The following is a 26,293-nucleotide window of genomic DNA, read 5'->3' on the forward strand; positions in this document are numbered from 1 at the left end:
AATGCCTTACCCATTATGCGTAGATACATAAGAAACTCCGATCAAATTTTATGATGTCAATTATTAATATTTGACATTTGGCAATTTTTGGAGATATCCCTGTGAGATTTTCAAGTGCTACGGGTAGTCCTGAAAGGGAGCCACAACAGTATCAAGAGGTTGATGATGATACGAAAGACCAAAAACTTAGGCTACCGTTAACACACAAAGGCAAGTTACCGAACGTTGCTTTATATACGTAGTCCTATGCTCGTATATCTTTCTTTGGTGATCTTTCACCGTGAAATTTCGGCACTGGAACAACTCCGATGTCATCACGTTTTAACCGCTCTTGGTTAACTTTGATCCTTGAAAGAAAACTTGCGTGGAAAAAGTCTGGCGCAAAATGCACCGAGCAAATCACTGGCACTCAGATTCTTCCTCTTCAAGTTCACCGATATTCACCTGGCCTTTGGCGAGTAATTCAATGTTACTATCGCCAGGTTTTCAGCCGTAGTCCATACTTAGGGAATGAATGGTTAAATACACTGAACACTATGCACACATGGTTAAATACACTATACACTGTACATTGCTTAATTCTCTTTTCACCAATTGATCCTTTTTCCTCTTTTAAAGATCCAATCTTACGAAACCGTTGAAATAAAGACGTTGCCTCCTAAGAATACCAAAAATAGACATGGGCCACCGAAGAAAAAACGTTCAAGGTTTGTGTGTTTTTTCATTTTCTCATCACTCAACGTTCTTGTAAACTTTTTTCAGTTTCTTAGAGCAACTTTAGTTTGTGACGCCTTTCAAAGTCAGCGTGAATTTCAGTTAATACATTTCCGGACATATTTCCATATTTCATGTGGTAATCACATCATGTATTAATTCGCTCATGCAATCCCATAATAGTTGGTGCAAATAATTTGAAAACTAATTTGCCGTATATTTATGTTTGTGGTGTTTTTTATGTATGTCTCACAGCCCATCGGCGTTTGCCAGCATACAAAAAATAGCGGATTGTTTCATTTGCTAATGAACATCGTCTGTGTTGTGAGTCCGCGCAGCCGACTCTTGCACTGTAAATCGAACAAAGCCCATTAAGAGGAAAATATCCAATGACAACTTAAGTTCTTTATCCTAATTACTCTCTGTATTTCTTGGTGTAGTATTTCCAGCTCAAGTAGCAGTAGTAGCAGTGATACTCTACAGAGGACTCCCACTTTACCCGTTCCGGACTACTCACCCACACCTACTGACACTCCGAAAAAGCCCAATCAGAACTACAGAAGAAGAACGAACGGCAAATATAGTGATCAAAAGAATATCACTAATAGCTATTCTGCAAAAGAAATCATAATTGAAAACAAACATGTTCAACACGGCCGTGCCCATAAGAAATCTAAAGATACGAGAGACTATGCCGAGGTAAGTCCCAGTATTGTAAGGAGAAAGAAAAACTTTTCTTAACTTTAACTAAGAAGACTCCAATACAGAAATGAATAAATAAATCATCATCATCGAAAGAGTGTTTCATGCCATCAGATTTTATTAGTTGTCAAAGAACACGTCAAAGTCAAAAGTCAAAGTCCTTTTTTTGTGATTCAGAGTGGCTGTTTCTGCAAAAAATAGACCTTTTTTTTACCATAAGGAGGTGATTTTAGATGGCATACTTTTATTGCAGCTCTTCAATTGATCTCTGCACATACTCAGTTCTTGCAGATAAAAGATAAGAGTTTTGCTGTTCTTATCTTATAAAATTCATTGCAATACCGTCAGTTGTGCGTGGCAACTGCAGACAAGTTACCTCTGTTGCGTTTAAGGCTATTCCAACAAATCCAAACCTATAAAAGTTTGTTTATGTGTGAAAGAAAAGCTCACTTCAGTGAATTTGCATCGCTAACCATGCGTTGATCTCTGTACACCCTGAAACACCTGAAAGCGAACGAAAAGCCTCTCGAGAGAAGGAAACGGAAAACGAATTACTAGGGATTAACCCAGCACTACATGGGATCTTCACAACAAGGTAATTTTAAAGCACAAATTGCAGCCCCTATATTCACCACCATTACGAGAATTGCTATTTTAAATATCCCCGGTTTGTACAGGTCAGTGATAACACATTAAAAAAATAGGGAGCTTAAGCACGCGCGTTTTTGAGACGCGCACGGCAACCGGAAGAGAACATGTCGCGTGCCAGGACAGTGGTGTCTCCCAGATTTTTACACTAATCATCTCTGATAGAGAAACGGTATTTAGCAGTGTAAATGTGGCTGTGTGAAGACAAGTTAAAAGGGAAAACAGCTCACTTCCGGTTGCCGTCCCTGTCTCAAAACCGTGCGTGCTTAAGCTCCCAATACAATCATTTACTTTGTTAGCATTTAAGTGTCCTTTTCCGTGCAATAGACGGATCATCCTGCTGGTGTTTTGGAGAATCGACCACAGATGAGGGACGAGAGGCTGGTCCACAATTTTAAACGTGAGGAGCCTCCCCTTCGGTTCACTTCGTTACCACCTTTGGTGCAAACACCTCTTGTTGGGCCAAAACCCTCAGTTCCAGACACAACCGCTGATGCCAGGACAGACTACGTCAGAATCATTGCGGAATCGGGGGTTCCCCAGGTAATGCACAAAATCACATTTACAGTTACAAGTAACCAAGGATCGTAAGGGTTTGGCCGCTTCCTTTCGTGTCACTAGGACTCTTCTTGGAATTCTTGCTATTCCCATCAATGCAATCTCCTGGACGTAATCAGTCAACATATTCCGTAAAAAATACTGTTTAGTAAAAGAGCAGAAGTGTTTTATTGAGTTTTAAACCACGAGGCGAAGCCAAGTGGTTCTAGACCAGATAAAACACGTCCTGTTTATTGAACGGCTTCAGAAACATTGTAGCTCCATAAAAGGTTGCGGTTATTGTTGTTGTTGTTGTTGTTGTTGTTTTGTTTTTTTTTTTTCATTTCTAACCACGAGTTAGATTGCTTGTGCGGAAACGGAAACCCCTCTCACAAGCTTCTTGCCTTTTTCTTTTCATCAAGAGCGAATGCAGCTGCATATAGGTTTTATTGAGGACGGTACCTACTATTGTTATTGCGCATACGTTCTGCGTATCTCGAGATACTCGGGTTTCCCATGGGCAGTGCTTACCAACACAGGGATAATATTGTGCGGCTAAAATTATGCGGAGAAAGCAGAACTCAGCAAGTGCTCTTGGTGTCCAAAAAAAAAAATTGGGGTAACTATGCATTTTCAGAGATAATTAAGCTTCAATTTCGAAAAGAACGCCATACAGCATTGCTTTGTGTTTTAAAGCTCTTGACAAATAGTGTTGATTAAATATCTTTAAAAAATGCGTGGTTACCCGCAATTTTTTTTTTTTTTTTTTTTTTGGATTTCATTAACATTTGTTAAGACCTACTTTTTCCGCATATTCATAAACCGGGCAGAAATACCTTTGAATTAGTAGGCACTGTCCTTAACAACCAATTTTGATCACCTGCAAGACCTCCGGGTGCCTTAAGTGGTCAGTGTGACGTCATGTACAGAAATGCATGATAAAGAGATGTGTCCCCTCACTCTTTTCCTCAGTTGAACATAACTGAACAGTTATGACAACTCAAACCTAAAAACAATCCTAACCTTGGCGCTAACTGTATTGTTATTAATATATAATAGGTAATTGGCGTTGAGACTCAAATAGCCACATGATTTTTATCAAAATGGAGCTTTCAGCTAATCGGGGCTCATAAAATTTGGCAAATTGCTCTTTTAAATACAAAAAAAAACACGCCGAAAATGATCGTACATACATTCGTGCCTTTTTTTATAATTCATGTTAAATTCACCTTTTGTGATTTGACTGTTTAATAAGAAGTTCTTATGCCTAACTCAGCTAGTAACGAATAAGACATAATCGGAAAGTGGTAGTTTCTGAAAAATGCTCGCATGCATAAACCTGAAATTTAATGGTTAACATAACTAAACGATCTAAATATAATAACAATAATAATAATAATAATAACAATAATAATATTAATAATAATATTAATAATAATATTAATAATAATAATAATAATACGTGACCTGCTAATCGCCCTTTCTCGCAGTCGGAGACTGAATTGCTATGGGCGCGGCTCAACGAGATCGGACCGAAGGAGCTGTGCTGCCGGCTAGGCGCTCGGCTCCTGAACACGACCCATGGATGACCTAGGAGCACAGCAGCACAGCCTGATGGTATAGGCTGTGAGTCGATTTTGCTGAGGGAGGAAAACCGGAGTACCCGGAGAAAAACCCTCGGAGTCACGTTGAGATCGACTGAAACTCAAGCCACATACGATCCCGGGGCCGAGAGTTGAACCCGGGTCGCAGAGGTGGAAGGCACTGTTGATAACCACTAAGCCATCCTGACTCCCGTGTATTCATAACAATAACTGCAATGAAAGCGTCTCCAGCTTCATGCAATTATCATGTTTAGCGAACTTGAATCATATTTCACTTGAAACATAAACTTTATTAGACATATAAATATAAACATGGCGAAAGAATTTTGTATGTATTCACAGGCGTGGCTTGATAAAATGAAAGCAATTGAATTACAAAATGCACCTTCATCTAAACAAGTAAAGATAAATGAAGAAGATGCTATAAATGAAGACGAAGATACGCTTACTCTAAAGGTAAACACGTGAACTATAACAGCAAAGGAACGAAATGCATGCGTCGTGAAACAAGTCGAGGCATTAAAATACTAGATGGCAGTGCGGTAAAATGGATGTTGTTCTTCAAAGTAATATATAGGCTAACTTGGTTTCAAATTTGATGGAATTCATCTACTTTGTATCCAAACCCCAATACCGTATGACTAAGAATGCTCGTAAATTGGTTTAGGGAACAGTAAACAGAGGGCTTTCAAAGAATAGTAAAGTTGCTAGTGTTCAAACCTCAACCGTCTTTGTAGTCTGCATGGGTGGCAGTCGTTACGTTCGCATTGGCTATTTGCCTTACAGATAAAAATAAAAAGTTGCCGTTCATAAACATTTATAGTGGCAAAATTTGTAATTCGTAGTTTGTATTCAAAAGTATTCAAGACCATTTAACCCAAAATAAGAATCTCTCCACTCCATTTTGCTGCTCGATCGTACGGATTTGAAAACACCATGGCTTTTTTACTATAATCTAAACAGTTCAATGTTATCCAAGTTTTTCTTTGTACTCCATGGTGTAGAGGTTGTCGTTTTTTTTTGTTTTTTTTTTGCAGGTTAAATCCGTTTTTACTTTAGGTTAAGTTGGTGATCCTCATTTCACCTAGGTTAAGTACTCAGTCAGATGAATTGAAGAAACCTTTTTTGGAGCCTAAATAGTACGCCTTTAGAGAAAAACTAGGGACAGGTTTAGGATTAGTTTTGGTGATTATACATGGATATCAGCTGACTTATTATACAAAAGTAGATAATGAAAAGAACGGTGTTGGGTTGAGCATGCTCATCGTTGTAGTGTGGTGGTAAAGACACAGGACTATATAGATCTGAGGAGTCAGAGTTCGAGTACTTGCAAAGTATAGTAAGATGGTGCGAACATTAAGAAGATGTGTTTAGATGTGTAAGACAGAGCTTGAGGGAAGCTATAAGTGTTTTCACATTTTTTTTTTTTTTTGGAGGGGGGGTGGGGGGTGGTTAAGGGTTGATAGCTTCTTTAATCAACTTGAAGGTAGAGTGCATATTCCACCTAGCTAAAATGGGGATCACCAATCTAACCTAACTAAAACCCGGTTTAACTTGAGACCGGATTTGACCGACAATATACATTCAGTACGAATACCATCTGATCGGAATCCGAACTCAATGCCTACCGCGTGCGTGCGTGGATAAACATGCGAGCGCGTATATTAATTTCCTTGAGATGAAGACATTCCTTTCTTCCTCTAAAGTTGCATTTATCGTCAAAGGTAAGTCTTTCTACATTTTTCTCTTATATTCTCAGGCAAATGTGGAAAGGTGGAGAAATAAGATGCGCCATCGTGAGAAGCTTCGTCAGTGCGTGAGAGATAAAGAACAAGAAAGGGAACAAATGTTGAAGCAGTTAGAGAAAGAACGGAAGGAAGGAAATCACCAGTCTATGGCGGAGGTACATAAAGACAAATTGGTCTGAATCCACACGCTACCGTTTATCAATTCAAGTCATACGCTTCTACATTATGGGCTGAAACTCTTAAGTGGTGTATTTTGTGGGACAACCTCCCTCGAGAGGAAAGAAGATAAGCACGGCCTAATGTTTTTAGAATCAATAGCCTGGGAACAAACCATTTGGTTATTACGAGTGCAGCCGAGAACCAAGAAGAACTTTAGCTAGTGCTGATCAGAGCGGGTCTTGAACGGGGTATCTCCATTTCTCAAGGCAAGCGACCTAACCACTCGATCACGCTGCCACCAAAGGGTTGATACTTTGAGTGTTACAGGACATACAGCAAACACCCGCATGTAAGAACACTGGTTGAAAGTTTGAGACTGGTCGTGCTCTTATTTAATAAGGGGTCCTTAGTGAGTAATCAGCCTGAAAGCGGCCTTAAATTGTTCTTAAAATTTGTTTCAGAAATACATCCATTTTAGAGTTTTGTAATGGGCCTGAACACCATAGTATTTTGATACCAGATACTGTGCTGTATTGTTTCGTTATTCCAATACCCTTTCCCTTTATATTGAGTCGTGTTTTATTTATCAGGCTGAATTTGCTCTTAGTTATGTGGTGCTGTATTGGCCAAACTTCAGCCTGATGTTCTTAATCCACTTGTTCTTATCTGCGGTGTTTACTGTATCCCGAATGGTAATCAAGTAAAACTCCGGCTTAGAGCATTATTTTGCTACTGTACAGCAGTTTGTTTGTTTGTTTGTTTGTTTTTCAAGTGTTCCCGTGATTTACTGTTCCAAGCAAGGAGTTGAGTAATGTGATCAATGTATTTTAAAATACGCTGACGAACACCAACAGAATAAATAATGTTAATTTCTGTGATCATTGATGTTACAGGATCAAGCATCCAGCTCACAGAGGAGCCTCACAGCAGAGTAAGCACTACGCATTTAATGACCTTGAAAGCAACATAAAAAAGCATTAGTCAGAAAGAATTAAATAAATATCTACAAATGTTTTGTGTTAAAACTCTGGCACATTTTGGGTACTAAATCACAGGAATGCTAACCTCAATCTATTCTTACCTAGACCACTGTCTCGGTAAGAAGAGATTGATTAGTCTTTCTGACATGTATACAGGATTTTTCAATTTCCACTCAATTTCAGAAGCTTGATTTGGGAAATAAAACTGACTGACTGACTGAGTGTTTTGCTTTTTTTGTTTTTTTGTTTTTTGTTTTTTGTTTTTTGTTCAGGCGTAAACGAAAGTCCCGCCTGGAACGCTGGCGCAAAAATCGGGTTGGTACTTCAAGCTCCAGAAGCTCAAGCAGTGACAGAAGTAGTAGCAGCAGCAGCAGCAGCAGCAGCAGCAGCAGCAGTTCAGGAAGTGATTCCGTCTCGAAAAAGAAACACGACAAAAAGGAAAGAAAGAGAAAGAAAAAGCAAATGAGAGACAAAAAGAAAAATGAAAAGGTATGAAACTGTGAATGCATTTTGGATTCTGAGGTTGTTAGCAAGGAATGCAAAAATGCTAATTCCACGTCAAATACCATAGGAATTGAAAGAGAAAGCAAATGTTATATTTAACAAATTGATGTCCGTTTTTCATGCGTCAGTCCTGCGGATCCACTCGGCTATCGCCTCGTGGATCCACAGCTACTTTGACAATATTATGACGAAATTCATGATCAATAACAGGACAGACGCATGAAAAACTGACATCAATTTGCTTTTTACAATAACAAAAAGGCAGAGGGATCAAAATTGAGTCAAAACACGAGAAGAACGCGGGACAAAAACTGCGAGAAATTTCAATCTGACGCGAGCACTATCGCGTCATTATCGAATAAATTATAAATTTATGTGTCTGTCCGCTTATTGACAATAAAAATTAGCCAATGAGCGCGCGAGAATTTTGCAGTCATTGTAAAATATCAAATTGTGGGTTACATTAGCAAGTCATGGAATGCAAATACCGTTTTCCTTTTCACAGACATATGTTCAGTGCAATATCCCACTGCAATGCAACGAACACAAGTGCGCAGGCTAGTTGTCCTTGAGTCCACGGTAGAGTGTGAAGCACTAAAATTGGAGATTAATTAATTGGAGGGCTGAAAATTGAATAATTGCTTGCAGTTTTAACGCAGGTTGGGAAAGGGGATATTAGGTGGGAGAGGTAATCCTTGTAATCCTTTTTAAAACAGAAGCCTGTAACGAAGAGCCTACAACTCCAATACTAGGTCTATGTAACGGCATTTTCACGGATAAAGCTATTTTAAAGACGATTTCTTAAGGTGATTCCTCAGTATTGCACTGCGCATCCTGTACTGCGTATAGGGTGTGTCAATATTTACAAATTGGTCAAATTTGTAACATTGTAAATATGGCGGAAGTCGATCAAACACGGTGAAACAGTTCTCAAAACACGTGAGAGAAGTTGTGATTGACCATAATTCTTTGCGAATAAGCGCGCACATTCCGAGAACATGGCGAATTTTGTTGTTTGGATCTACGATAATCGAGATAGACAGATACGATGATGATTTACTCTTAAACGAGCACGGTGAGCTATGTTTTTTTATTTCATAATTTCGGTGTAAAAATTATTCCCTTAAAAGAAAAAACAAATTAAAAAAATTATGGGAAGGAAAGAAAGATATAGCTAAAAACGGACACAAAGTCCCTTACCCAGGGATGTAAATTATGATCTTGAAAGCAACGACTCGAGAAACGTTTTGAGTCGACGTCCTTCTAAGTTGAGTGATTTTTCCATAAACTATATAAGACAGTGTTCCATATGCTCTAGACGACGAGCGACCATTCTCAATCCCATGGGTAATAATTTCTAATCCAAGACCTCAATTGGCTGGAAAGGTCTGGTTTCGAGGGAAAATCAATCGAAAAATAACTCGGCATGCAAAAACGCCGTTCCACAAATACAATGAAGTTGTACGCTCATAATCATGGGATTCCGTATGATGTTGACTTTTAGATTGCGCACATGACAATGACGTTATTTTTATCTGTTGTACCCATGACCACGGGGTCCACTTTCACACCAACTGGACAATAATTTACCCTGCCGTATCACACAGAGCTACTAATAGATTTTGAATATTTTTTTCTTTTTTTTTTTTTTCGGAACAGGGATGAATATTGGGGATTCGATCCCTACATCATATTCTCTTGGCTTCATGTAACCCAAAGTATGAGCATAATGGCATGAAATTCTCTTATTTTTCAAACCAGGTGCGTTCCCTCGCAACAGGCCATGAATCCAAGGCTACTGCCCAAGAGGCATTACGAGAAACTGCCTGGACAATAAAGGAAACACCAGGTGTACGCCTGGTTTCTGTGAAACCTATCACTGAGGTAAAATAACCAGTCTTCCGTTACATATTTAGCAAAGTCTATGAGTTAACGGCGTCGCATAGCTTTAGCTGTGATGGCGTAGTGGTGGTTGCATTCGCCTCCCACCAATGTGGCCCTGGGTTTGATTCCGGACTCGTGACCGTTTAGGGTTTAAGTTTGTTGTTGGTCCTTTACTCTGCTCTGAGAGGTTTTTCTCCGGGTTCTCCGGTTTTCCACTCTCCTAAAACCCTAACATTTCTTATTCCAATTCGATTGGATACAGGACCTCTCCGAAAACCATTTTCGCGTGAGTGGAGCTTCCTGGTTAAATAATTTCTATATTGGCACTTTATATAATTATTTGTCATATTACCCACGAAACGTTAAGTAAATAATTTCAAACAATGCGTTTGTTTATAATGTTTGTCACCGCTGTTTGCGTTTTATTTTTGATTAAGCTAAGATGGCCAAAGAAAAGAGTATTTATGACATAATTGTGATTTGCTTGTTCCCACTCGGACCCAGACTTCAGCATTCCACTTTTTGTTTTTAATTTTCAGCAAAGGAGACCAGAAGGAACCTCTTCACCGACGCATTTGCCGCCGACTAACACAGTAAGACAAGTTAATTGTGAAATTATAGCAACTAATAATAGTTCTGGGAAGGACAGAGACTTGCAATTGGGAAATAAACATAACATTTGTTCTGGAGATCTTCTTTGATGTTAACGTGAACTGATTTTTTTTCGCGATGCCAATAAATTTTAGCAACCCATGTCAATGACGCGATGTCAATTTTAAAATTTTCATCCAATCATAGGCCGGGGAAGAGATAGGACAATACCGTGTTATCTCGGCGTCTCTCTGAAAGTCAAAACTATAAGATAGAGTAGCGTCAAATCATTTCGGGCTCATCTGGGGATAAGTGTAGATCTCACGGTCATATAAAACTTTCGAATCAATGGCAACGGTCTTGGAAAATCCTTTTAAAATAGGCCAAGGTAATTTTTCTTAGATTAGCTTACGTACATATTTATAACGAAGTTCTTAATTTTCATGCTACTCACTTTTAATATTGCATTTTAGTTTTAGTATTTTTATTTTAATAGAGGACCCTCCTGGAAACCACTCTTTGATTGGAGGCCTCCTCTTAAAATTTATTATTATTATTATTATCATTATCATTATCATTATCATTATCATTATCATTATCATTATCATTATCATTATCATTATCATTATCATTATCATTATTATTATTATTACTATTATTATTATCATTATTATGGTTCTTAAACTGTAATTTATTTTGATTTAATATTGTTTTATATTGTAGATATGATGGTTTCCCAGGGGTTTGGGGGAATAAAAGGAACTTTAACATGTTGATTTAAAGTCGGGAACAGGGGTAGAAGGACAAAATGTCATTAGGGAACAAAAGAACATAAACCCCCATTTTTGGGATCAAAAAGCGGAGAACAAGTTTGGAAGTAGTTTCGGGAACAAAGGGACACAAGGACCCCCTGGGAGGCCGCACAAGCTTACTCATGCCCACTTTCTTTTGAATTTTGCGTCCACAGCAAAGAGACCGTATCCAATACTTGCTGGACACTGGCTATCAGATGTTACCCATGGTGTCGACGCCTGTGGTACAACCCTTCGAAACTCAAAACCGTGATGACGAGCAAGTGTACGAGGATATGGATGGTACGTCAAGAATTAGCGCTTTGCTTAAAAAATATGCTTTTCAGTGCAAATGTTTCCTTATTTTCACCACTATTTCTACTGAAAACTTTGAACTCACCTTTCCCGCGTGGGATTTGTCTTCAGTAATCTCGAATGCAAGTTTGCCAACTGCGTTGTAAATAATCAGTTGCTGGCCTCCTGCTACTAAAGTTTCGTAACTTTTGTTAGGTATGTTTCAAGTGTTTACTAGTATTTCCATATCACACGGTCCCAATAGCCGAAGATTACTTGTCGTTGTCAATGTAAGCGTCAAGTGAAGAAGTCCGAGTCGTGAAGTACGGACAATTGTTACTAGTTACTCCAATCGCAACCTTTCACGACTAATTTACAACACTGTTTAGGGGACTTAGAGTAGAGTGCTTGTTACGCAGTTCGCAATAATCTAGTGAAGTGAAAAATGCCCCCATTGAGAAAAAGGCCAGGTTACAATCCCGGAACTACGTCTCTACGTCCCTTAACTGGCCTAATCTATAATGACCCATTGAGAGACCTTTAAACGATCCATGACGGTCATCCCTTTAGGTTTGGATCCACATGCCGTTCAGTACGGTGAAGACCACTACCCACCCGAACCAAGACATGCGTTTGGAGGTCCATCTGTATACGAAGACGAACACATTTACGAGGAACCTACCATCGGCCCTTCATGGCTGCCACAAACCCACTATGCAGTTTCGCCTCGAGAAAGCCAAACGAGAGCCATGATACCGACACAGTATGCTCGTGGGTATACAGGAGGAGCTCCCATGTCTAGAGGCCGACCGACATCAGCCTCTCATCCTGGACTTTCTAGGACGGCGAGAACTCGACCTACTTCAGCTCGAACGGACCCAATGCCTAGGTATGCTCCTTCTCCCGGAAAGACGTCGCCTTCAAAACGAAGCTTCGCAGCGCCAGCCGTCCCGGTAAGAAGATGTTCCAAAGCAAATAAGTTGAAGAGGGTTAAATTAAAGTGGTATATTAATAAATCTTCTAAGAACTCGGAGGGCTGGTTTTCTACTGGATTTCCTAGTTGCCCCATCTCAATGTTTTAAAAGGAAGATAGTTTCATTTGCATCACGAGAACCTGCTCTCGAAATATTGAGAACACTAGTAAAAATTAGTCACGCACAGCATAGCGTATTGTGCTAAACTAGACCATGCTGTAGCCTAAGTTTTTCCTTACTTTTACAGTCAAAACAGGTTAAGCGTTCCTCTCACGAGTGGATTAATAATTTCATTATTGCAAATTTGATTTCAGTAATCATTTCAATAATCTGGTTGTCGGATGAATGATGCAAAACTCAAATCAATCCTCAGTTCAAAACTCGAATTTTGATGGGATTATTGCTCGCTTCCGGTGCCAGGCCGGCGTGAGAATTTGACCGGTGTACCAACTCGTATGATCTGCAAAGGTCGCTAACAAGCGTGATTTGCCTTTCTTTTTAAATTCATTCTCTGTCCATTCTTTGGAATTCGAAAACAAAGTGTCTCAAGTTTGAGGATACTGGTAAGATTACAGAAAGGTAACGGTAACGTTGCTAGAGTGAAATGACCGTTGTTTGACAGATTATGCAAGTCAGTTTGCCTGTGAAATTCTCAAGCCGGCCTAGCACCGAAAGCTAGCAATATTGGAATCAAAATTCGAGTTTTGAACTGAGGCTTGATTTGACGAACAGATTCCGACGAACAGATTATTGAAACGATTACTAAAATCAAAATTGCAATAATGAGCTCATTAATGCACTCGTAAGAGGAACGCTTGACCTATTTTGACTGTAACCATTCTATAATTCACGTTCTTACAGGGATCTCGATACATGCTCTCTAATCAACCTACAGTAGCTACGGCTGCTCAACCCAGCATCGGTACTTCGCCTCGTTACATGGTTGATCCAGAGCGTCCAAAGGACGAACCGCCCAGTTCCTTCGACGGGGCGCGAATGATTCTATCGCGTGCGCAAACAAACATAAACCGTTTCGAAGAAGACAGCAGGCGGAACATTCTGGACAAAACTGACACGTCGCCAGCGCCCGCATCCCTTTACTCACGATCGCCAAAACGGATACTAGTACCCGCGTCTATGACACAGAAGGAAAACTCTTCGACGGGCACTACACGACTCGATGTGGCTGCAAGAGAGCATGCAGAGCTGGAAGCGCAACTACTGGTGTCAAGAGCCTTAGCTCGTGCAAGGAGCAATGTAAGGACGTAGCAGTAATACTGCGCATGCCCGCTGCCTTGAGAACGTTTATTCAAGACTGTGGTTTTTTTCTTGTTTTCGGGTTGTTCGTGATGAACAGTACAACTGATAAACTGTGGCATGGTACTAAGTGCAGTCTCTCGTCAAGACATATTTAATAGAGGGACTGGTTATGAAACCTAAAACCTTTCAAAAGCGAAAACAATGTTGTCTCAATCCATGTTGAATTGACCGTGATCCTGCACACTCATTTGTTTTCGCTTCGCACGGGTTTGCAAATTGCTTGCGCATAATTTCAAGTAATCGAAGTATTTGATTGGTTATCTTCTCCACGAAGGTGTGTATATTGTGCAGGGTCAGGGCCAAAAATACAGACAAAATTATGAAACAAAACTTGTCGAGTTTCATAACCATCTCCATGCCTTAAATATGTTGAGACAAGAACGTGCGGAAACGGAGTACTTGTTATTTAATTAGATCAGTGAGACACTTCTAAATTTTCAAGGTGACGAAACCAAAATGCGTCCTAAAAACCTTAACACATTAGGGATTACAGAGCCTAGCAACAGTAACATCGACGAGAGCAAGTGGGCCACAAAAAAATAGGTTTAATGGGGGAAAATAAAGGCCGTGCACGCCCTGCACGTGCTTTTTACCTTTTGTACATTTCTTTTCCGCTGTTGCTTCTTTCACCGCCGAGGGTTCCATCATTGACGAGTAAAATCGTCTAGCGTTAGACAGAGTAAAATCTATAAGCGTTAATTGGCTTTTATGGCGGTGAAAGGGTTAACAACGTGAAGTGTTGCCGCTGTTACTTTAATAATGTGAAATGTCCAAATTGGAGATTATGCGGAAGGCGTGAGAACCCCACGTTAAATTTTGAATTTTCTCTATCCTCCTTCATTAGCAGTTTGATTCCTGGATAGCTATTACACAGCTTACATTCTGAAAATCGTGAAATAGTTACGAAATTATGGCAGTAACGAGAAGTTATACTTTCAGATGACATTCATTTTTTGCTTAACGTAGAGCTCTATTTAACCGTTAGATATTTTCAAAATAATTTTGAATGTTGCAAGTGTTGAAAAATATTTTCTTAGCTAATTTTACAACGATTTCAGAAGAAGTGGTGATTCCAAATTAGGTATATTTTTTAAATCGAGGGAAGTTGATTATTGAGTTTCTGTGTTATATATTTAGTGTATACAAATAACAAAATCAAGTTAAGAATTAGAAGTTTTAAATAATACAAGGAAGTAAAGATCTAGGACAAATTAAAGACCATTTTTTAAATGAAAGTAATATGAGCGACCAAATGAGTAGAAATTACTTTAAACTATTGGCTGGAGTTAAAGTAAAAACCGACGTCTCAAAGGGGTGGGAGAGTTGAATACTATAAAGCAACACACTTTAAACTGCATATTCATGTTTTAATGTCTGAGGCTTTTGTCGGTGAGCTAAGCACAAATGCTATGCTATGCCCACAGGAAAGACTACAAGTTAAATTAAAGTTAAGATTTTTTTTTTTTTTGAGAGGATAAGCCGGAATACCTGGGGAGAAAAACCTCGTAGAGCAGAATAAAAAACAAAAAAACTGAACCCACATGAGACGTTGAGTCAGGACATAGATCCCTGGGCACATTGGTAGACTACTCTTAACATTGCACCAACTATTGGAAGAAACACACTTTCTTCCCCAAAGAGAAGGAAACACTTGGATAGCATATCTTTCGATTTCACTCTACTCTGTGGATGATTCTGATTTGAAGAAACCATAGGTGCCACGTCACTTCAGTTCTATCGATTTGAGGAGTCGATTGTACAACTGAATGGAACTTTTGGTGATTTTAAGTTACACTTAAACTTCTGCACATTCGTTGAGGAACATCAAGTGTCCACGAGGCATTAAACCGCCACAATGATCTTTTGCAGAAGTGGATGTCCAGGTTCAATTGTGAGCCTGTCTAACTGATCGTGAATTATTTTTTTCATGTGGAAGAACAAAGCGAAATCGCTGCCTCCGTCCAAAGTATGGTGTGGTAGTACGAGATTATAATCACAATCATATTAAGCAGTTAACAATAATTTGATAATATTGCTAATAATAACAAACGTAACCTCCTGAAATAGACCTCTAACTGGATTAACCTCTGCCATGTCGAGTTAGCCAAAAGACCACCGTCATAATCAAACTAATTGAACACTCATGGAATCCTCGCCCTTTGGCTAATACAACCATCAGACATCGTAGCTTAACTTCGGACTATCTAACAGTTTAAACTAATCATAAACAGCGATTTGGGATGATAGAAGATGCCGATATTATCTGGCTGTTTCACTACTGCTATCAGCAGATGAAGGATATACTACCATAAAAGTAAGTAAGATAAAGTCAATAAACAAAGAAGCAACCCGTTTAAGTTGAAAGGCTTAGTATAAATTCAAACTTGAATGCACGGTATTTTGGAAAAGTTTTTTTTTCTGATCGTTACCACGCGTTTGTAATTGGGATTGGTTTTGTAGGATCTTGGATCATCAGGATATTCCGTTTTGTTTTTTTTTTTTGTTTTGTTTTGTTTTGCTTTTGTGTGTGTGTGTGGTTTTTTTTTCTGTTCAGACCGCTTCCATCTTTAAATTCAATGGCATATCTAAATCTGAAATACTAATTATTGTTTGAAATTGGGGTTATCATAAGATTAAATCTTTTCTTCGTGTTAATTTTTTTTTTAATTCTTTTTTTTTAGGAAAAACATGTTGAAATGCATTCACGTCGGAAAGGAACCATGTAAGTTCCTTCTTTCTTTTCTTTTCTTTATGCAGTACCTCATAACTGATATTGACAAAGATGGCAAAGGTTTCTCAAGCACGTCCCATGATATGAAAGTTTATGGGCTACAGTTTTTACTTGGAATGTAAAAATTACGTACGTTTTTACTTATGACTCATTCCGCAAATTCATATGTTCGTTACCATTTCTGTTGCATAGGTCAAAAATGACATCTTAAAAAGGATCATTAAAAAATACATTAATTGCATTTTTAATGATCAGAGTAAAAGGTTACATGTTTTATTATTTACATATTGATGACATTAGTTCGAAAATTAAATCATTTATTATATAAGCAGAGAGATTTACGTACGTTTCTGTGATGAATAAAAACGACCTACGATGTTTTTACTTTAAAAAAAAAATTGGCGTATCAGCCTTTTGATTGGTCGTACTATTTTTTGTTTATTAGTGAAAAAGTAGCGTATCAGCCTTTTGATTGGCTAGCAGTTTGTTGAACTTTGGCGCGGGCGGTCCAGCAAAATTTGTAAACATGGCGGCCGACTGGTGAATGGTTTTCAAAGTTATTTTCCTTTATTGCTTAATTTTCTCCACAAAATGCCTCAGAAAAACTTTTAAACTTTTAAAAGATTTCAGGCGAGTTATGGAAGGTAAATATCATGTCTTCTGTTTAAAAAAATATTTTGCTTTTTGTTTGGGGCTTTTGTTCAGAGGTTTGATCGCCTCACAATTGGCCGAAGCGGAAAATACCATTATACTCTTTTTTTTTTGTCTACCCAACTTTTGAATAAGCATTGTTTCCTGTTTCTCTTGGGACTTACAATGGTCCCAAGAGAAAACAAAAACAATGCTTATTCAAAATTTGGGTGGACAAACAAAGAGTATTATGGTATTTTCCGGTTCGGCCAATATAAAACACTTACCTCTTTCGATTTATGATCATAAACAAATTTTTACTTCATGGTTTGCTCGTTAGTACGATGTTTATTAGTCGCTCGTTGTGAAGGATCGTTTAACTTACTCGTTCGCTTCGCTCACTTTAAGCGATCCTTCGTGCTGATAGTCCTCCCACTCGTTCGGTACTATCAGCACTTGAGTATAGCGAAAATATCGTTGACGTCACCTATTATCATTAATGTGCCAACCAGAGCCTCATTGGCTGTCGAACAAAAGGTCTTTTGTTCCTATATTTGGCACATTTGAATAACAAAAGCAATGTTTGTAAACACATATCATCCCTATAAAATTCGTATCCTCGCGCGGAGGTTAACTATCAATAGAGTTATTTCAGTAGAGTTATGACTTAGAGATAGAGTTAACGACTTCCAAAATCCTGAATTCAAGATTTTGGACTGCCAAAATCCTGAATTCAAGATTTTGGAAGTCCAAAATCTTGAATTCAGGTTTTTGGAAACTTAACTCTAACTCTACGACATAACTCAGGCAGTCCAAAATCGTGAATTCAGGATTTTGGAAACTCAACTCTTAACTCTACGACATAACTCTATGAAAATACCTCTAAGAATAGCCGTTCCCCCCCCCATCGCGGCCATGAAATATCCTCTGTGTCTTTTATACAAATAGACCTAATCGGCTAACTCAATGTTGTACCCAATTCAAATCACCCGGGATTAAAGATTCTTTGTGTATTGTATTTGCATGATAGTGTAGCATTGATATTTAGATAATATGGAAATATCTGGAACAAAAGGTTTTATTCCCAAAGGGTTTAAATTGGGTGCAACACTCAGTTAGCCGATTCAGTCTATTGATTAATTATGTTTTCAGAGAGGTAAGTCGCTGTTTGTATATTTGTAATAGCAAGGGCGGCGCTCCGGGGGGGGGGGGGGGGGGAAGGGGGGTAAGGGGCGGGGGGGGTGCCTCTTTGGAACAATCCAAATTTTGTTAGGTATTTGGGATAATTCTTCAAAGATAAGGAAGTGAAAGTCACATGCATGATGTTATGGTAAAAATGGAGGCGTGGGTAGAGCGGAATAAAATGGACATAAACACCAAAAAGACCAAAGAGATGTGGATTAGTTTTAAGAAATCTCAGCAGATTCATGCCCCTCGTTCGATTAGAGTTGGAAACGAGGAGTTGGAGAGGGTAGAAGTTTTCAAGTTACTCGGAGTGCATGTTCAGAGAGAATTAAAGTGGAATACACACATAGATGAAATTGTAACTAAAGAAAGTAAGCGTCTCTACTTCCTGCGCGCGTGTCGCAAAGCCAACTTACCCACCGAAGTTGGACTGACTACGTATATAACAAAAATTCGTCCACTTCTTGAATACGTATCACCCATCTGGGGAGGCATCCCAAACTATCTGGCTGAGGATCTACAGCGTATTCAAAATCTCTCTTTAGACATCTTAGGTCTAGCCAGAGAGACTGTGGAGCCCCTGGATGTAAGAAGGGACAGTCACACAGCACACGCTTTTAAGGAAATCTTAGATTCAGAAGGTCTCCATCCTTGCTGTAAATTTCTGATTTCAAGACGCCAATCGTTTTCCCTTAGGGCTCAACGGGTGCGAGTTCCCATTCCACGAATGAATAGGAACACGAACTCTTTCATACAGCGTGGGGCTAGATTGTTAGGAAACAAATCATATAAAGCATAGTCTATATTTTATTTTTATTTTATTTTATTCTATTTATGTAATTATAATTATTATTTTATTCTTATTAATTATTTTAATTGTAATATTGTACATTCAAAATTATTGTAAATTTGACGTAATTCTATTTAGCCAAAATCAAATAATAAAGCCTTATATACATGTGTATGAACACATCCTCTAATGTACTTGAAACGCTCAGACTGCTGAGATCCATAGGAATAGACATTTTTTTTCAACCAAATAATTTTGTATCATGGTGTCACGCATGATGTGACTATTCGGAAATGCAAAATGCTGTATTTTCGAAATGAAAGACGTCATGGAACTTGAAACTTGAAAAAAAAGATTAATTTCTAGGTCATCTTCAACCTCGTATAGATGAAAATTTAAAACACCTTGCGATTTTGATTTTTAGAATTTGATGACGTCACTGTGAAAAGTATCCCTATTACACATATACCCAGTCATGCCCCACCAAGGAAAAATTCCCGGCGCCACCTCTGGATTTAGTGCAGCTTTGTCAAGCTTGTGTTTAATATCGACACAAAAATTAAGTACAAGCCTGGGAAAGCTGCACAAATAGAAATATACAAACAGCGACATACCGATCTGGATTCTAGTAATATAATTGTTGAATTTTCCGCACCTTTGCCAACGTCACGGTTTGGGCTTTATTTGATTGAAGATTAGAATTAGCGGAAACTCTGCACGGGGTAATTAACGGCTTTTTCGCCTACGCTTACCAAACTTAAATGTTTATTACTCACTACAAGGTGTTTCTGAACCTTTTTTTTCTGTTTCAGAAACGTTATGCAATACTTTAAACAGGAGAGTGTCGGCACGGTACGTCCAGTCAAGAGAACAAAGAAAGAAGCAAAAAACAAGAAGCAGGAAAAGAGGAGTATAATACATGGTAGCAGTTCTAGTTCTAGCTCGAGTTCAAGTTCAAGTTCAAGCTCAGACGAGGGTAAAAAGAGAGATACGAAAACTGATCAGAAAAGAGCGAGCGAGCAAAAAGCTGTTGTCAGGCCGCTTTCCGCCATTACCCAGTAGTTCAGGTCACAGAAAGGCTAGTATGCTTTGTGAAAATGTCACCTTATCCCGATTTATTTACTTTCCTGGAAAAGAGAGATGCCTGGTGAAAACTGCTTGACGACAGAAACCTAGTCAAAGCATTTTCTTGTTAATGAATTACGCATTTATGAAAACCGCTCCAGTAATAAGCTGATGAACCCGTCAACACAAGGATGCGTGGCTTGATGCCAGTGTAAGCGTTTTATGTACTAAAAAGTTTCTAAATGGCTGTATAAATTATGATGGGAATTTGAACCTCGCCGATTTGTAAAAAAGACGTATATTGGAAATGAATATCATTGGTAGCTAATCCTGTGAACATAAATTATTTATAAATACAACATGGTTGCAAAGGTTAAATATAATTTAAAGTTAAATAAATATTTCTATTACTGAAGAAAAGCGTCACAGTGACTCCTGTATGTACAGAATTGGAAAGAACAAATTGAACAACAGACAAGTCATGCAATCATCATTGACAGATTCAGTATTCAACCTAGGTAAAACGAGGATAACCAATTTAACCTACGTAAAATCTGATTCAACCTGAGAACGAATTTTACCGGCAACACACCCACCACAACAAAAATGTTTCCTTTTAAGAAAATTCTCTCCCTTGCAGCAAAAATTTTTCGTTGTTTTCTTCAAACATTTACGCTTTTATTACAACGCTTTTATCACAACTTGCAATTCCACCCTCCATGCCATTCCTTGCCTTTTTTTTCCCCATTTTGCGGTCCAAAATGGGGATCATTTGCGCCGGGACCCGTACAGAGACCTTTCACTAGAAACGAAAAGTGAAATTTGAGGAAAAGGCAAAATTTGCAAGTTCCTATAGGGAGAGGTGATTTATTTAGCACTTGGGATTAGGTGCTCTTAAATTAAGCGTAAATAAAGGCCCACTTTCAACCAACAGGCATTGCTTGCCGATGTGAAAATCCCGCCAAAGCTGAAATTCATCCAATCCGACCGCTACGATAACCAATGCTAATTTCAATAACAAAAACCGTGACGGACGGTCGAAAAGCCTGTCGGTGGAAGGTGGGCCTTTAATAGAGTCGTGGTAGTTCTTAAATGTTTCCGTTAGTCTTCTAAGTCTGATATTGAGTTACGTCCTATCAGTCTTCAGGCATCTTTTGATTCATATTTTTCCATTGCATCGGAGTGAAGACGCTCTTGCCTTTGATCCTCGAAGCGAACCAATCGCCAAACACCCAGCCCCTCCAAACTTGAGCAGCTCCCCCGGATCTACCACAGCATAACACCATGAATACACTCTCTGAAACAACAACAACAAAAGCCGCTGAGATTGCCCCCGGCAAGGAAAAAAAATCAATTTAGGTGTCTAGTCGTTCTTGCCCTGGAGCACTAATTGGGGACACTGTAAACTGAAATGAACAATCAACACAAATCAAGTTAAATGTTGGTTTTTGAGGAGAGGGGAAACCGGAGTACCCGGAGAAAACCTCTCAATGCAGAGTAGAGAAAACCTACATATGGCGCTGAGTCTGGGAATAGAACCCGGGCCACATTGGTGGGAAGTGCTCTGACCACTACGCCACCCCTAACGGTTTTCCACTCGTACCAACTAGTTGAGATTACATTTTTCTTGAAGTCGAAGCTTTTTAAATAGAACAACCCGAACGCAAAACGCGGCGAAAGCCTTTTAAGTTAAATGAAATTGTATTCTTCCAAAATTTCGGGTAAAAATAAATGTTCTTTTTTTTTTCTAATCGCCGTCGAGAGAGACTAGGGTTTTAGAGCGTGAGATCGTAAGTTAGAATCGCGGCCTGACAAACACGCATGGTCTTCAAAAACCTGAGGAGAACTTGAAGAGCGTCCTTTGTCTTAACATTTCCAAATGGTTAAATTTCCTGGTCTCTTCGGGTCATTGTCACAACATTTACTCGTTGACGTTGCGGAACCTTAAGCCGGAAATCGATTGCGAACAGCAATCTGCACGGACGAGCTCAGCATTGCCTGATTTCATACGGTAGAAGCTGGGCACTAATTATCGGTTTTGCCGGACGGAAGTGAACTTCACGAGCAGGGCGCAAGTGATGGCGGCTTGTACGAAAATTTGGCGTTGGAATTTTGGCAGTTCTTTGTGTACGAATAACTACAGAACTAAAGGAATAACGTACTACACTTTGCCCAGTGATCCTGAGCTTCAAAAAGAATATAGGAAGGTTCTTATAAACGAAAATATTAACTGGAGAAAACATGTCATATGCAGCGGTCACTAGAGCTCGGCAAAACGCGAGAACAAAAATTATTTTCCAGACACAATTTTCACGAAAGAATATGCTCCTAACCTGGAAGAAAGTACTTCCTAAAACCATCCAGGAAATTAAAAAGGAAAATGGACTGTACAAAAATGGTTCTTACATTAATTTTTGTACTTACATGTATGATTCATGTTCCAGTCAGTGCGTAAACATTTCGATAATAGACCCGGATGACCTTCGCAATTGCTTAAACGTGTTGAAGAAATGCCAGACCAAGTTTGATTGTCTCGTTAAAGAGATGTTACTCATTAAACAATTACAACCGTGTACAATCAGACTCAATTCGCGCTAAGGTCTTTGTCTAACTTATGCAAATTAATGACTCTGAACTCTTACTTACTTTTGAAAATCACATATTTATTTTTAATAGTTTCTCTTGACAATGGCGCCAAGATGTCGCCGAAACGTCGGACTCTTTTATCGTTAGTTTTTGCCTGTATATGTTTATCTAAATCACTGTTGATTAGGATTCATATTTGATTATTAAATGCATGATATGCTGGTAATTTACTTGTTTGCTTCCCTGAAAACCCAGGGGTGATGGTAGCCTTACTTGCTGTTATTACCAGTCCTCAGATTAATCCATGGCAATCAGAAGTGCTTTGTTGAACATCAATGTATCTTCCAATTGTAGATCATTCTAGTTAATCTGACTCATCTCAACAACTCTTGAGTTTTATCTGCACAAAATATTTGCTCTTGTTGTTGTTGTTATTGTTGTTGCTCTTGACATCCTGAAGTAGGCTGCCCCATTGTCCAATTCTCTTGGTTGAAGTTTTTAGAATTAAACAGCATTGTTCAACAGTATTTAAGTCTAAGCACCCATTTTAAAAAGGTTAGCTTACATGAAGTAATCGGCCATCACAAAAATAATCGAAAGCTAACCTTTTTAAAATAGGTGTTTAGACTTAAATACTGTTGAACAATGCTGTTTAAAATAGGTGTTGAGGCTTAAGTAAGCACTATTTGAGATACTGCTTACACATGGATCAACAGTACTCATTCGAAATAGTATTTGTAGGGTAGTCCATTTGGGTAGTCCATGGACTGGGGGTCAGCGGAATGTACCAACCCCTCAGAAGGTGTTTTGGAGTTTTGTTCTAGCTGGGGGATATAGTTTTGTGAAGTCATGTTCGTTTTGTTTTCTGGTCAGATAAGTATTTTTGTAGGACAAATGGTAATAAAATCCTGAGAGACTTTTTTTTAAATTTCTCTACAGTTTTAAGAAAATTCAGATTTGATAAATTGATTCTACATTTAGATAGGCCATCTACTACTTGAGAGCTCATGGATGAAAGATCTCGTTTCAGTCAGTCACTGTTTTTATCACTTACATCTCAAACTACAATTTTTTTGCTTTGATTCACGTCTTCCTGATTTTGCATTTCTAAAATATTTGCTGATATGAGCAGCAGCCTTCAAGTTAGCTTTTGCCTCTTTCCTTTTCTTTAAATTTGGTCGATGCCACTTTTGAGCGCCTTCTGTGTACAGGTTAAAGACAAAAGCAGCCTTTTATGTGTTGTGTTCCAACTGTCAAAGTATAACATGACAAAAGACACCACACTTTCCGAGAGCACATTTCGCAAAAACCTTTTTTAGGAACAGTGTCGATGAACAAGACAGTAGCAGTTCGTATGACTTCAGAACAAAAATTCTTTAATATGCTTGACTTGATAAATAACTGACTACCATCTTTGAAAACCTTGTTGGTTTTCATTCGTCTTGAAGAAAACATTCGATGAAGTTTGCGAAATTGTCCTATAATTCCCCATCGTCTATTAAACTGTTTCTCCCGATAACGTCTATTGAAATCTTGGGAAAGAGGGAAGTATTGCTTTTATATCCAGCTGTTGGTAGTGGAATCTCCTATCTCGAAAGGGCTGTCGCCTTAAAGCTCTTCTCGACAGAGATTGTCGAGCAAAGCCGGGTTATCTCTAAATAATTTTTGTAACAATCAGTTCACTTTTAGTCCCGGAGACTATTACAAAGTTCTCCCAAGTTTTTTGTGTTAAGCGATTCAAGACAATCATCATTTATGAGTTTTTTTTAATGCTGCAAAAACCATTTTGGGCGAGTCTTCTTTCATATTTAACGCCATCTTTTTCACTTCCGTCCGGCAAAAACGATAGCTAGTGCCAGGCTCCCACCGTATGAAATCAGGCAATAAGAGAGGAAGAGAAAGACCGAGAAAAACGTGGATGATTAAAATAGCTTATTGGACTAGGTTGCCAATGATGGATGCCATCAAAGGAGCGCAGCGCCGAAAGGAATGGGGAAAACCGGCCAAACCACTACAAGCGCACCTACGACCGCCAAAGGACAACGATGATGATGATGAAGAAAACTAGGGATGTCAGAAATGGGCCATTTCCGAGTTGCTGTTTGCCTCGGTTTCGAAGTGAGTCTTGGTGCTCAACTATTGTACGTAAGGGAAATGAGTTTGATTTGCATAAGAATACGCAACTCATTTCCATTTGTGCACCAGGACTCGCTTTGAAACTGAGGCATGCAGCAACTCGGAAATGGACTATTGGGAGTGGCTGTTGAGGTGACCCTGCCTACGAAAGCAGACAAGAGCAATTTGTCTGTGGCAAATACATTTGATCGTGTAGAAAGAACAACATATAATAATTGTTGACACATCGTTGTTAAGTGGATCAGCATTGCCTTCGGACAGCAGAGATAAAGCAGAAATAAGGCGAGGTTGCTTGGTCGTTCTCCAAGGGCGCTCCCCAAGAGACATGAATTTGCCACATTTTATGTGACGAGTCCTTTCTCGAAAATGTTTTCTTATGTGACAACTTTTACTTGTCACATAAAAGCTAACAAGCCAGCCTTTCAGCAAATACATTTGTCGCAAAAAATTGGACAAATTTCCTCGTCTTCTCGAACAAATAAAAATTGTCACATCAAAATTGCTTGTGTAGACGTGTTTTAGAAATGCTGTTTCGGATAACGTACTGTTAACGTTGTAAGGCGACATTGTCTTCCCCTCGTGCTTCAACTTGATCTGCTCAGCTATATATTTTCCTTGGGTTTCAGCACCGTATGCAAGTTTGATCTCTGGTACATCATTGCAGTCGCCGATGGCATACACATCAGAAACATCTTTAACTTGAAGGAATTCATCAACCTGGAGACGACCAAGCGAGTCCATTTTTTCACCTAATGACAATAAAACAAACACAGCTCCATCATATAATATTGACACTAAGTTATATAACGTCTTAATCATTTCGCATTTCAGTACCAGTGTGAAAGATTAATGCTTGTCTAACGATTACCTTTCTGACAAACGTGACAGCGTTTGATTACTTCACCAAATGCGCACGCTAATTGTCTTTTACTTCACTACAAATATTGTCTTGAACTGTGCACAACAAGATTAAGGTGGATTCACGTATGCGCGCAAGTGTGCTTTGTTTTGAGGTACATTTGTCAGTCGATCATGATGTTCCGTGTTTTATTAAAGCGAACTACACTCACTCAAGCTGTTCTTGTAAGCAACTGTGTGGACTTTAAGCCCTGTACAAGGAATCACTAAGTCCACTTTCATCTTCCTTCCTTTGTCTGTAACTAGCATGACATTCTGAAATCCCTCTTCTTTGACTTCATCCATGTTTATCACTCTTTCGCCTGGGATTGAAACTCAACTCCGTTAGATCAATCTTCAGTCGTTGACTTTTCCTTTTTAATCGATACAATTTTGTTAAAAACAGGACTCTTGCGTTAGGCCTAAAACAGTTAGAGCGGTTTTCAATTGAGTGTCGAAAGTAATTAGCGAATTGCTTTCGTTTTTGCATTACTTCACTCAGTGATTGGTTCAAAATTCTCGCACCATTTTTTTCAACCAATCAGAAGTGAAGCCAATACCAATCGTGGCTCGCACGTGCACATTTTCCCGCGCTTTGTGTCGGTTACGTGTAATTACCTCGAGTTTGTCTCAGTCCTTTTTTTGAATGGCCAAAGTAATTACTTTGGTTTTGGTTTTACGACACTCAGCTATGTCCGCACCAGTTATGTTCCACGGTGGGATGTAATAGGCCACTTTCGACATTCAGCTTGAAAAAGAGGTTTAGAGGACAAGGACAAAGGAAAGTGGGTGATATGCTAATATCTTTCACACTCATTTCAAC

The 26,293-nt window shown here is 38.9% G+C and overlaps 2 protein-coding genes across 4 annotated transcripts in view; one reads left to right on the forward strand and one right to left on the reverse strand.

Annotated features, from left to right (window-relative positions):
- Positions 1-20,941, forward strand: part of LOC137970179 (platelet binding protein GspB-like) — a 41,585-nt gene extending 20,644 nt beyond the window's left edge. The window contains exons 11-24 of one of the 3 annotated variants that reach the window (XM_068816695.1): positions 619-707; positions 1,155-1,413; positions 2,392-2,607; positions 4,548-4,661; positions 5,965-6,108; positions 7,006-7,043; positions 7,365-7,581; positions 9,358-9,480; positions 10,020-10,073; positions 11,039-11,165; positions 11,727-12,109; positions 12,992-13,387; positions 16,132-16,172; positions 19,599-20,941. In XM_068816695.1, coding sequence (XP_068672796.1) covers positions 619-707; positions 1,155-1,413; positions 2,392-2,607; positions 4,548-4,661; positions 5,965-6,108; positions 7,006-7,043; positions 7,365-7,581; positions 9,358-9,480; positions 10,020-10,073; positions 11,039-11,165; positions 11,727-12,109; positions 12,992-13,387; positions 16,132-16,172; positions 19,599-19,848 — 2,451 coding nt within the window. In that variant the 3' untranslated portion in view covers positions 19,849-20,941. The remainder of the gene's footprint in view (positions 1-618; positions 708-1,154; positions 1,414-2,391; positions 2,608-4,547; positions 4,662-5,964; positions 6,109-7,005; positions 7,044-7,364; positions 7,582-9,357; positions 9,481-10,019; positions 10,074-11,038; positions 11,166-11,726; positions 12,110-12,991; positions 13,388-16,131; positions 16,173-19,598) is intronic. The other 2 variants (XM_068816697.1, XM_068816696.1) reach the window with 2 other exon arrangements.
- Positions 20,942-20,971: 30 nt separating this feature from the next.
- Positions 20,972-26,293, reverse strand: part of LOC137970187 (ferroptosis suppressor protein 1-like) — a 13,623-nt gene continuing 8,301 nt past the window's right edge. The window contains 3 exon segments of the mRNA XM_068816706.1: positions 20,972-21,148; positions 25,119-25,322; positions 25,644-25,793. Coding sequence (XP_068672807.1) covers positions 20,988-21,148; positions 25,119-25,322; positions 25,644-25,793 — 515 coding nt within the window. The 3' untranslated portion in view covers positions 20,972-20,987.

The sequence above is a fragment of the Montipora foliosa genome, chromosome 9, assembly GCF_036669935.1.
Source record: "Montipora foliosa isolate CH-2021 chromosome 9, ASM3666993v2, whole genome shotgun sequence".
Taxonomy (NCBI): Eukaryota; Metazoa; Cnidaria; class Anthozoa; order Scleractinia; family Acroporidae; genus Montipora; species Montipora foliosa.